This window comes from Charadrius vociferus, unplaced genomic scaffold (assembly GCF_000708025.1).
Source record: "Charadrius vociferus isolate BGI_N301 unplaced genomic scaffold, ASM70802v2 scaffold158, whole genome shotgun sequence".
Classification (NCBI taxonomy): domain Eukaryota; kingdom Metazoa; phylum Chordata; class Aves; order Charadriiformes; family Charadriidae; genus Charadrius; species Charadrius vociferus.
Genome location: NW_009661372.1, coordinates 1,967,771 through 1,980,595, shown reverse-complemented (window position 1 = coordinate 1,980,595; position 12,825 = coordinate 1,967,771). Strand labels below are relative to the sequence as shown.

Sequence of the window (12,825 nt, the reverse complement as noted above, 5' to 3'; positions counted from 1 at the left end):
TCCCACTTCCTCATGTCCTCTCCGTGGTCATACAGGTAAAACCACAGGGTGCATCGTGGTGAGTACCCTCTATATCCTTTCTCTTGAGCAGAGAAATGCCTGCTCCTAATACCCGAGATACTGGCCCGTACAGGTGGACAGTAGGACATATTCTCTTTGAGTTGCTGAACCTTGCAGGACACCTTCTCCACAGCTGAGATGAGGAAGAGAGACTTTCTTTGTATCGCCTGACTTGGCCAGCCAACTCATCCACTGTTGGTCCCTCTTCGCCTTTCTGTCCCATCACTGCCAATAAGCTGGCATAGGATGATGGTGCACTCCATACAACCTTCTACCACATGGGCCACGTGCATCAGGACCTGTGTGTTGTCCAGGTCACAATAAACCGTCTCCTGCATGGCTAATTCCCTCTCTCCGTGGTGGTCCACTTGCTTGGATGACATACAACATCTTCACTGAACAGGTACCTTTCCCACACACCTGACAGAAGTCACCTCCAGAGGCTGAGGGCTTGTGTCTTTTTCCCAATTGCCTTGTCAATGCCCGCTTCCCTAGACAGGGATCCCAGCTGCTTGGCTTCTCTACCCTCTAATTCCAATCTACTGGCCCTGCTATCCCAGCATCCGAGCGGCCACTCGACAATGTGCTCAGCTGGATGGTGGCAGAAACCTTTTCATATATATCACAGCTCACTCAGGGATAGGGATTGAGTGATTATCTCTGCTTCTGCCTCTTCCTCCTGTTCTTGTGGTGGTCCTGGTTCATCGTCATCCCTTATTAAGCAAACCGATTTCTTTGTGTATTTCTTCTTCTGTATCGGGGCAACTGATACTGGCACGGGTTGGATTTCCGGTTTGGCTGCAGTGCCTGTTACAGGGGTTTGAGTAGATGCAGCACCTGTCATACAGGTTGGAGTAGCCATAGTGCCTGTCATGGGGGCTGCTATAGCCACAGTACCTGTTGCAGGGCTTGGAGTAGCTGTGGTGCCTGTCTGTCTGGTTTCTTTCGCTTTCCACTAAGGGTGCTGTATAAGATCGACCAGTGTTTTGTATATACTGGCCAGGGCCCAGTACAGTGTGTCAAGTTGTTCCTCCCTAGAATAGCCACAGCATTTTCCTTTCAAATATTCTATCACTTTATCAGGGTCCTTTAGTTGTTCACGGGTGAAGTTACAATCTCTTGGAGGTGAGAAGTTCTCCAGATACCTGCCCATATTCTCCCAATGCCATGCCACCCCTGACTATCCAATCTCAGGACAGATCTCTGGGTGGTATTCTTAAATAGTTGTTTAACCCTAAACAAGACCTGAAACACCTTCAGGAGGCATAGCAATAGGAGGATGCTGGTTTGAACATCCCAAGGATATTCAAAATTCTCAAAAGCTGTTGTACCTGGCCTGAAGGAGAAAAGGAAGGTGAAAGAGCTGGGAAAAGTATCCCCACCTGTTAATAAATTCTGTGAGATGGTGTCTAAGGTACAGACAGGAAAGCAATGCCGCATAAACACACCAACATAACTGCCTGAACAGTGATGTTATCATATCATAAGTTGATATTACATAGGACAGCAAAATGATAATCCTGATCCTTCTCCCAGAAGTGATAAACAGCACTGTGGGGAGTACATAGAGCACATAAGAATTTACATAACACAGTCACGTGAACAAACAAAGCAACATTGTGACCAGCGACTATTTAACTAATATAATAAATTATTATAACAATATTTTTTTTAACATGCTCTGGTCAGATCTGTCACCATCTCAACCCCTCGTGCCCCACATTGGGTGCCAAAAAGGACTGTCGTAGTTTAGCTCCAGCCAGCAACAAAGAACCACGTGGTCTTTTGCTCAATCCCCTCCACCAGCAGTGGGATGGAGAGAGAATTGGATGAGAGAGGCAAAACTCGTGGTTTGAGATAAAGGCAGTTTGACAGAATAGAAAAGGAAAGGGGAAAATGAGAACAATAATACTGATAGAGGAATATACAAAACACCATTAACGTAGAGCCACACACCACCACCACACCCCACAGCCCCCGCCCCGGCCTTAGCTCTCCCATGTATATACTAAGCATGTCCCCATTTGGCTAGTTTGAGTCAGCCAACCCAGCTGTGTCCTGTCCCAGCTCCTTGTGAAAATTAACCCTATCCCCATCGGAACCAGGACACCATAATCAGTTGAACTCTGGCAAATAGTTTTCCTTATTTTCTTATTTTCAGTTGAGGTACAGCACTAAAAACACTGAAGTCTTTAGGCAGCTTCTATGCGCCTTTCAATGTACACTAAGAGTTAATGCATTTGCATTCTAAAAGTTAAGAATACTGTTTAAACAAAGCAGATTTATTACACGTGCTAAACGTATATCAGTGGGATCTAATTTGTGGTCAAAACACACAATTTGCCATGAACACCTTCCTAAGGAAACAGATATATACACTTTCAGTGCAACATTAATGTCTGAAGTGAAAGATTAGCATGGCGTAGTAGTTAAGGATGTCTGAAAATTACCTTAATACTTTTGGAACTGCTTAAGAATACATTTCCGAAGAAGAAATAAAAATAATAATAATCAAAAGGCATGTAACTTAGTGGGCCAATACAAAGAACGCACTGTACTGACTTATTTATGTATTGTATAAGATTCTAGGTTCAAAGGCCTACACTTTTATGTTGGTTTTATTTACATGTGAAATTTTTTCCAAGTGATACAGGGAAATGGATACCATATGTTTCCCAGCTGTTTTGTTCTGACAGGAACTATTAAGCACTCAGTATGGAAATGAATTCTGTCTGAGTTTTATGAAAACACTGCTTTCAACACAGGGGTCTAGACAGAGAAAAAGGCATCAACATTTTGTTTGTCGTCACTTTATTTAAGCTTACATTTATTTTGTTGCTTGGCTTTCTCTACTTTCTAACGTTAATAACACACATTTACATAATCCACTGATGACAAAATTGTAAAATCGGACACTGCAAAGAAGCAATGACCTTTGTTACAAATCTGTCTCAGATCATTGCAAAGTCACGTATTTCTCTTTTCTTTCATTACAGTTAGAGAAGAGTAAAGTAATTCAATTTTTTCACTGTTTTTCTTCCCAACATCTCCTTACAAATACTGTTTTTTCGAGGCAAAAAAACTGGACCTGTGATAACAGTTAGCAATACTTTTACAGACTTACAAACATATTCCTCACTTAACTGGCATGAATTTACACTGCATTTAACAAAGGATTAAAATATAGCACTTAACCACACAGCAGCAGGGAAGAAGGCAAGTCAGACTGGTAGACACAATCCTTCTTTGTGCTATTTTCTACTTGGGTGCTGTACAGGCTGCATCAGTGCTTAAGCAGTTACAGCATGGTTTCCTCCCACACGATGCTGAACCCATGGGCCAGAGTGGACCAGGGCGCAACTTGAATCTCTTCCATTCTGCTTTCAGAGGCTTTTCCCTGAAGAAGCAAAAGCAAGTGCTGCCTATGCCCTCCAAAGCACCAGCACTGCAGGAGTTATGTGAGTAGTCTTCAGCTGCTCCAGGGGAAAAGCCTTTTGCTCATCTCTCCGTACTTATGAACTCAGGCAGGGGCCATTAAAAGTCTGGGTAAAATAAATACTGTTTGATTCTTTTATAAACAACAGTAAAGGATGGTCTGAGTTTAAGGCAGGTGACTAGAATGTGGAGCAGCTAGCTTGATTACAAAATCTGACAAAGAATTCTAGTATAATCTTGGATAAACCATATCTCTTCTGTGCCCCAGTACCTCAAATGTAAAAAGCTGATGACAATTTTTTCCAACTATAATTCCAACAAAATTATTTCTTTAACTTTTATTCATTAATATGAGAGATTTGGATGAGCCCATTGTTGTGTTGCTGAAGTAAGAACTGGGGAGATTTCATTCACATCAGTAAAGAAGTATTGTGCTGCCTGATAGACCTGAGGTATCAAAGCATTTTCGTGGCACTAAAGAAAATAGTATCTGATGAAAACCTGCAAGGGTCAAATTTGCAAAAATAGTCCTTCACCACATATACTGGGCTCTATGCTCTTCTTGAGGGAGAAAAACTGCAAAATGTGAATAAAGAGGCCTGTAGGCTTATTTATAGTTTCACTTATTTATTTATTTGTTTATTTATAGATACCCCGGAACTACTGGGGGCCGATAACCAGAAAAGAGGACAATTAGGAAGCAACTTCTCTTGCAATTTAACCACTTTATCAGATTTTATTTTAGTAATCAAAATTTATGCTTAACTTTCTAAAAAAAGATCCTTATAACATGTTCCCAATTGGAAGCATCTGTTGACTTCAGAGCCCTTTTCAATATCATCCCTGTATCTAGGGCATAGGGAGGTGAAAGGGGAAGTTTTATCTGGTATATGAGTATCTGTAGGGTAACTATGTGAGTTTTGTACAAACATCAAGTATACCTCATGCACAGATGAAACTTTACCCTTATGACAGGCAGTTTCTGTGATACTTACAATCTAATGCAAAACATCAGAATACCTTTAAATTGCCCTGAGTATAATAAAAATAAGAAAGAACTTAGCTGTCACTTCAGCTCTAAAAGGAAACTACTACTGAAATTCATTGGTGGTGTGTGTCCAAGAGCCTGTCTCCCTGGCATATGAGTACAGTAGCGTTTTTTAAATGCTGATGGCTTCATGAAGTTTACAGCACTGGTGACACAAACAGGAGGTGGCAAATGGCTGTATATCACACACCAGTACCATTACAAAATGAACTGAACACACTGCAGGCTGGTATTTGTAGACATTGCTACGCCAGATCTTCACAAATCCAGAATGACTCACATTCAAAGAGCACTGACTGACTGAGGAAACGATAAAACTCCTAACAGTGTGTTTCTGTCACCATCACCATGGACTCATTTAGGTTTACGCTTTGACCAATGTTCTGTAGTCACGAATGCTGCCATCGAACAGCCGGGACATACAACCGGCAGTGGTGAAGGCAAGCAGGAAAATGGAGGTAAAGATCTAAGTCATTTGTAGATCAGCTGGTAATTGAGTCCATGTAGCTCTACTAGGTCACTTGACACCTACACCCAGTTTAACAGAAATGAAAAAGAGTATCCATTCACTCCCATTCTTCTGTAGGTGGCAACCAGTGATCCCCATTACTATGCTACATCCCTCAATGCAATCCTTGAGCCTTTTTAGCTTGCTGTCTCTGTTCCTTCTCAGGATGGAGAGCAGTATCTTATCATTAACTGCATTGAACCACTGTCCAGGAGAAAAACTGGATGACTTCCCTTTATCCAAACAGTTATCAGTCATTCATGACATTGATGCTTCCACCTAATGACCTGATCTGCATCCAGGCTGTGCTAACTCTAAATTCTCTGTATTTCAACCTTTGTTTACTATAAACTCCATATCTGTGCAGTCACAAACCAAAGTAAAACTGTGAATAAAGGAGAACAATACGCTTCTTGGGCCCTGGACCTGAGAGTCCTGGACTATTGTAAGACTATCTGCTGATTTTATCATGCTTACTAGACCTTTAAATGGTCTACGAACCTCTGAGGTTGAATCACAGTTATTTCTTATTGACAAAGAAGCGGGAGCATTATGGTTGCTTCCCTAATAAGACTTCCCCAAAGTAAATTACTTGCAATGTTCTTTATTGCAGCATTCGTTTGAAGAATAGGTCCTTGAGCAATCTGGTGTACCTGGAACTGCTCTGAGCACAAAGATGGCCTTTAGAGGTGCCTTCTGACTTAATTTATGCTATGATGAAGATGTAGCCACCCTGTAAGAACGCCATCTGCCTGCACATCATAGCAAGGCTGCAAAGTGCAAAACTGACAGAGACAAGATAAAACACTGTTTGGGGGCTTTTATCTCAAGACCTTGTCAACATGTACTTGGAAACTCCCAGTACACAATACTGGGTGGTACTCTCTACCCTTGTTGACAGCACAAGAAGTTCCTTTACCATTTAGGCTTCAACTGTTTACCCTCTAAAAAGGGTGAAGAGGAGGATCTTGGGAACTACTGACCAGTCAGCCTCACCTCCGTGCCTGGGAAGATCATAGAACGGTTCCTCCTGGAAACTATGTGAAGGCATATGGATAACAGAGAGGTGAGCAGAGACTTAACAAAGCTTTACGAAGGGAAGATCATGCCTTACTAATCTTAGTGGCCTTCTACAATGGAGTGACTGCATCAGTGGACAAGGGAAGGGCTACTGATGTCATCTATCTCAACTTCTATAAGGCCTCTGATACCCTTGGTCCCCGACATTCTCGACCCAAATTTGGGGACATAGGTTTGGTGGATGGACTGCTTAGTGAAAAAGGAATTGTCTGGATGTCCATATCCAAAAAGTTGCATTCAACAGCTCAATGTCCAAATGGAGATTAGTAACGAGTGGTGTTCCTTGGGGATTTGTACTGGGACTGGTACTGTTCAATATCTTTATTAATGACATAGACAGCAGGATTGAGTGCACCCCCAGCAAATTTACAGATGACACCAAGTTGAGTGGTGCAGTTGGTTTGCTTGAGGGAAGGGATGCTATCCAGAAGGACCTTGCCCAGGCTTGAGGACTGGGCCCATGTGAACCTCATGAAATTCAACAAGGCCAAGTGCAAGGTCTTGCACCCTTACGGTGAGTGTGATGAGACACTGGCACAGGTTGCCCAGAGAAGTTGTGAATGCTTCATCCCTGGAAGTGTTCAAAGCTGAAACTGGATGGGGCTTTGAGCAACCTGATCTGGTGAAAGATGTCCCTGTTCATGAAAGGGGGGTTGGAGCAGATAATCTTTGAAGGTCTTTTCCAGTCCAAACCCTTCTAGGATTCCATTATTCCATAAATAAGAACAAACTCTGTTAGGTTGACTCTGTTGCTACCAAAGAATGAATGCATTCAAATGACTTTCTTTTACCTGAAACTCTTCCTCCTTGCTTTAAAAATTCACTTACTGTGGAGTTTACTTCACTTTCCATCATCGTTATTTAGGAAGCCTGGGATTAGCATTGACAACTGCCTACACCTATTAAATATTTTTTAACTGCAGTATTTCACCATGTTGCTTGTGTACTATATAATCATTTGGGGACCTGCACTAGGTACACACAAAGTTTCATATATGGAGTTTCACTGTCCTCTGAAAGAAATAACTGAGCCTCCTTCTTGCGATATGACTTCAGCAGAGACTCTTGAATCAATTAAGACCTGTACTCATTCCAGGTCCATTTAGAGCACTATGATTCTGACTCTGTATACAGACACTGAGGTGTTGCCTACACTAGGGAAACTTTTAGAAAATTCCTCATAGTTGTTAACATCAATTTATCTCCAACACTGGCAGCAATATTGGGGGTCCAAGAGATGGAGGAAGGAGTGTCCCTTACATACTGATGAATAATTAAAACCAGTTCTGAATATCTATTTACTGTTTTTATTAATATCACTGAAATCATATTTAACAATTTTAACTGAAGGTGGCACTGTTTTACAGTTTTAATATATTAATAACTTCCAGGAGTACATTTTAGGGTTCTTTAACGTAAGCTTTACATCATGAGAACCTGAATTAAAGAAGAACCCTGCACAAATAAGAACAGAGAGGGTTTGCTCCCATTTACATGGAATTTGAAGCCACTCTAAAGGAGAAAGAAAAGATAAACAGGGGAAATAATAATTTGTCCTTTTAAATAAGCATGCAACTTCTCCAGGCAATTCAAATATTAATACAAGCCTCAGTGAATGAATAATTTTTCTTATCTTGGCTTGAGGAAGAACACTACAAAACTGTCATTTCTAAAGTAGAGAATATAGAAGAGGCAAAGAACATTTCGATATTAATAAATTGGGTTTACCCTTGTCCAGACTGATCTAAGGATGTAAAAGGGATGTAGCAAGTAAAGTTCTACTGAAAAATCAGAAGCTGTCATTCTGGTACAAAATGTGTAAAACAGGAAGAGGCAGGATGTGAAAATGATGTAGGAAAAGAAATATATATAGCTATCACAAGTGTCACTGCATACTAATTATTGGGTTTTTTTCCTGAGGAAATGTCTTTTATAGCTAAAAAAACTACCAAAACCTTGAGACAGAAATTGTGTGCAATGTTATATTCACTGGTTTATTTTTCTCAAATAGGAAACTAATGTGAATAATTTTGTGAATGACAGTTACTTTGGGAGTGAATAAAGCAGTACAGAAGGATAACGGCTGGAGATTAAAGATGAACTTGCTTTTACCAACCTGTGAATAAAGATCTAGAATAGCATATTGTCCTCATTTGAGACATACATTTAATGACAATCAAAAGTCATCATAGCTGATAGAATATACTTCAATAATGATATGGCTCAGTGAAGCTTGTTGAACACAGATGTCCTGAACCATTTACTCAAGTGGCCTGAGAAAATCTGCCCAGAAAGAAAGCAGCCAATTTCATGCTTAATAACAAAAGCATAAAGGACTGTTTTCTGTTTCAGTTCATCAATCTACGTTAGACAATGCCAGAAATCAATGGGCTAACACTTCATTTCAGAAAAATTAGTCAGCTAGATCCATTTTTAAACTATACCCTTTAATTTTCTATCTTTGAAGAAGAAGAATGCCATCTTAGTCATTATTTCGCTAGCTACAAAGATCATTCTCTTGCAGCATGATGGTAGAGAAAACAATTACCCTTAATCACCCTTTATTGTGGATAAACCAGGATTTGCCCTACACCTTTTCTCCAAACTCAGATGTCTTTTACCTTGTAATCTGGGGGTACTGATACACATAGTTTGGCTCCAAGGATCCCTTGGAATTTTCCTGAGTCAGAATTCCCTAAATCCAAGGAAGGACACAGAGGAGTCAGGACTGAGACTGGACTGACTGCGTGACTTTCATGCACGTCTTGCAAAAGGGTGAGGAAGGAACCACAGGACCTTCCCGCCAGTACAGATCACTGGCCAGTACTGTCCAGTAAAGCAAGGGGACAGCGGAAATTCAGGGAGGAAAAACTACATGCAGGGAAATCCTTTCTCAGACTTTACAATCTCTCCTTATCCAAAATAAAAAGTTATTTGAGCAGAAGCTACAGGCAGGCAGAAATAGTTTAAAAAGCCCCAAAATATGTTGAAAGGTTTATGTGAAATGCTTAAGAAAGCACACTAACTGGTAAACATTGGTATGTTTGCCTAGGATTAAAAGTGCTTAGAGTAATTTGAAAACAATGTAACCAAAGCACTTTCATATGTTACTAACATATTATTGAATGTTTACACAAAAGAGGGAAAGAAAATGGGATTTACAGAGCTACTTACTAAACTTATCAGTGAACGATGAATAGTAAGAATTCCATAATATCAGCCATATCATTAAAAAATATAATTCCACAAAGAGGAACTGTCTGGTTTAAATCTGTTCTAACAATCTTGCTGGCGAAAATGGTTGTCTGCATATTTATATATAATTTTAAGTATAAAGTTGAACCTTATTTTCTCTGTAATTTTGTCTTAACTGCCTTAGTGAACTAAATATTTTTCTGAGGCAAAGCTGACAGAGAATTATTTTTTAGATTATTAGGGTACTGACATATGTAATCCTATGGCTAACCTATGCTTAACACCCAGTTCTTTTAAAAAAAAAATCATTCTTGAGTTCTACTTCCACATTCTTCTCTGTTTTAAAGAAGAAATGCAACTTCTAACTAAGCAGGAGTCAGTATGAGGTAGAAAGCTGGATCAGCTCTTTGTAAAACCTCTGAGTTTTTCCATGTGTAGCTACTTAAATTGCCAATGGAATACATATATAAAATAGTATGAATGTCATGCATACTAAAGATTTATGATATAATCTATCTTCATCAAAAATGGCACATAGCAACAATAATTTGGGGAAGTTTTTTAATGGTCTACAGAATGAGGAATACAAGAGACTGCATCAAAAACAACTATGAAAAATCAACAGATGGAGCCTTACACAACATTGACTATTGCAGCTCGGTATTTCGAGATACCTCAGTCATTGAAGTCTGTACAGAAATATAAAGTGATACCTTCCTATTCAGTGCTATATGTTTACTCAGTGATTAAGCAGAGTAAAAATAAAACAGATTTTAGTACTATTTCCAACTCACCAAAACTCATAAGTGATAAGTAGAGAGAAAAAATAACTTTAGTACCGTTTCCAGTTTGCCAATACTATTATCAGTGCTAAAGACCTCTTTTTTGACTCAAGACTTAAACAAAGCTGTGAATTAACTTCCACTGGCAGACTCCCCAGTGCTACTACTGTCTTCCAGCAATGCCTATACTGGCTTCTGTCAACCCCTTTTCAAGGCAGTAGATGAGTGCAGATGTAATTAAAATCATCACTGAAAAACGTCCGACTGCAGAGGCAACCATGAAACAACAGAGCTACACAGTAAGCTGTCAATATCCCATGGTCTTAAGGAAGAGCTCATAACCAGTGCTTCATCCTTGCTATTGGTCTGCATTTTACTCTAAGACTACTATCTGAATTTTAAAAAGAATATACTCTTCTTCCTGAAAACAGATATTGATGCTGTCACTGTGGCGGAGCAGTCCTTATGAACACGCAGTACAATATGTCTTAGGGGCTATTCTTGCTCTCTGTCTCTGGTTCACTTTGCTTTTGGTGCAGCTGAGTGAATGCGTGGCTTTAGCTCTTTTTACAACAAGACATGATAACATCCTGCTGCCACGTGATCCACTGCTAATAGTGATAAGCAGAGATGGGGCGGGGGGGGAAATGGCAGCAGGGAGAAAATGGGGGAGAGGGAAAAGTGGAAGAGATGAAGGGGGTACTGGGTGGGGAATGAAGAGGGCAATGATGAGAGGCAATAAATGGTAGGGAGGAGAATGGTGAGAAGAACAGGAGGAAGAAGGGTCTAGAAGAATGATGGGAAGAATACTGTAAGACACGGTGGGAAGACTGGGGAAAAAACTAAGGGGAAAAACAGGGAAAAGACTCGTGGGGAAAAACGACGGGAACGACTAGGGAAGGAATAATGCGGGGGAAGAAAAGGTAAACTCTGGGGAAACAGGGGGAAAGAATGGTGGGATGAACACGGGGGAGAATGGGGATGAAGAATGGTGGGGAGGCATGGCAGGGAGAACAGGTGGGAAGACAGTGGGGAGAATGGCAGAGGGAATGGTGGGGAGAATGGGGTAACAAGAACGGGAAGAGGAATGGGAGAAGGATGGTGTGAGGAATGTGGGGAGGAATGGTAAGGAGGATGGCAAGGAAAAATGAGGAGTAGAAGGGGGAAGAAGTGGGGGAGAAAGATGGAAGGAGGAGGGAAGGAAGGAGGAGGAATGATGGAAGAATGCGGCGAGAAATGGGGAGAGAATGAGGAGAGAATGGGGGTAAGAGCGTGTAAGAAGGAGGGAAGGAGAAAGGAAGAAGGGGGAAGGAGAGGGGACAAAAGCGGAAGAAGAGAGGAAAAAAGGTATGAGGAGGGGGGAAGAAGGAGCAAGATGGTATGAAGAAAAGGGATGTGGGTGAGGCAGGCCAAGAATGGAAGGGTGTAATGGGGGAGGAAGGGGAGGGTGCGGGGAATATGGAGGGGAGGATGGCAAAAGATGAGGGAGGACAGGGGGAAGATTGGGGTAGAGTGAGATAGGGCAAATTGAGGGGGGTGAATCAGGGGTCCTCTCCCTTTCCACTTCTTCACTGCTTCTGCTTGCAGCAGGTAATAGCGTGTGTGCAATCAGGCAGTGGCATATGGCTGTGATGACCTGGCCTTTAATGACTCTGTTAGAAGAAGTAGCTCTCAGAAAGTTTTGACTTAGTTACACACCTTGGAAACTTACAACTCTCTGAAAGAAAATATGGCAATAAAAGTTGCCAAAGTACAGCACAGTTCTTAAAGCCTCCTATCATCCCACAAATTCCAGGTCTACTGTTTCTGTTATAAAAGTATTTGATGAAATAACATTAATGAAAGTTCAATTAAAATACTAGAAAGCACAATAAACTTTTCATAGCTCAACAAAAATGCTCCTCTCACCAATTCATTTCTCCTCCATCAGGAAGAGAAAAACAAAAGTGGATTAATCTGATTTACAGAGTGAAAAACAACACTGAACGCACTTTTTGTCAGGGGGCAGGGGGAAGGTCTCCAGCTGGTTCTCATCTATATGCCATGATTCTTCATTTAGTTTACACTATTAAACTAAAAAACTCGGCTTTAATCTTAACTAGTACAGTATGCCTTAGAGTAGATTCTATCATGTAGCATCCTTGATACAGTTTCAGACTCTGGCAAAACATCATCCCTCAAACTGGTCGTGGCCATATGGGTAGTAAATGTATCCAACATTTTTTCATTGGCGCCTACATTATTACGTCTTGTCACCAATGGTTTCTCGGGTTTTCAAGTAAATTGTTGCATATACTGTGGTTTGGAGCTGCTGAGATGAATCCCTACATTTATCTGTATACAGCCAAATCCTTTTTTGGAACTTTTTTTCCTTCTAATGAACTAACATCTGTTGAAAAAAAAAAAAAAAAGGAAAAAAAAAGTCATGTTTCCAGAAAGCTGTACAAAAATGAGAGAAAACACAACAAAAGAACACTGCCAAGAAGCTATTGTTGCCAAGTTGTACATGATAAAAAGCAGCCTAGAAAATGATGGGTGGACATAAGTAGGCATCATACCTGATCTGTCTTCATTTTGTGAATCACACCTTCTACATAATTCTGGGATGGTCTTGAGAGAAGTTACAGAATACTGTAAAAAAAGGAAAAAATGTGTATGAAGTAATTCATTAAAAAAGATAAAAATTAAGACTTTCAAAAGGTCATGATATCATGGGC

At 40.6% G+C, this 12,825-nt stretch overlaps 1 protein-coding gene across 1 annotated transcript in view; it reads right to left on the bottom strand.

The window, feature by feature from the left end:
- SNCAIP (synuclein, alpha interacting protein) overlaps positions 1 to 12,825 on the bottom strand; it is a 60,258-nt gene that overhangs the window by 37,377 nt on the left and 10,056 nt on the right. Inside the window, exon 2 of the mRNA XM_009893822.1 lies at positions 12,667 to 12,739. Within this exon, the coding sequence (XP_009892124.1) occupies positions 12,667 to 12,739 (73 nt within the window). The remainder of the gene's footprint in view (positions 1 to 12,666; positions 12,740 to 12,825) is intronic.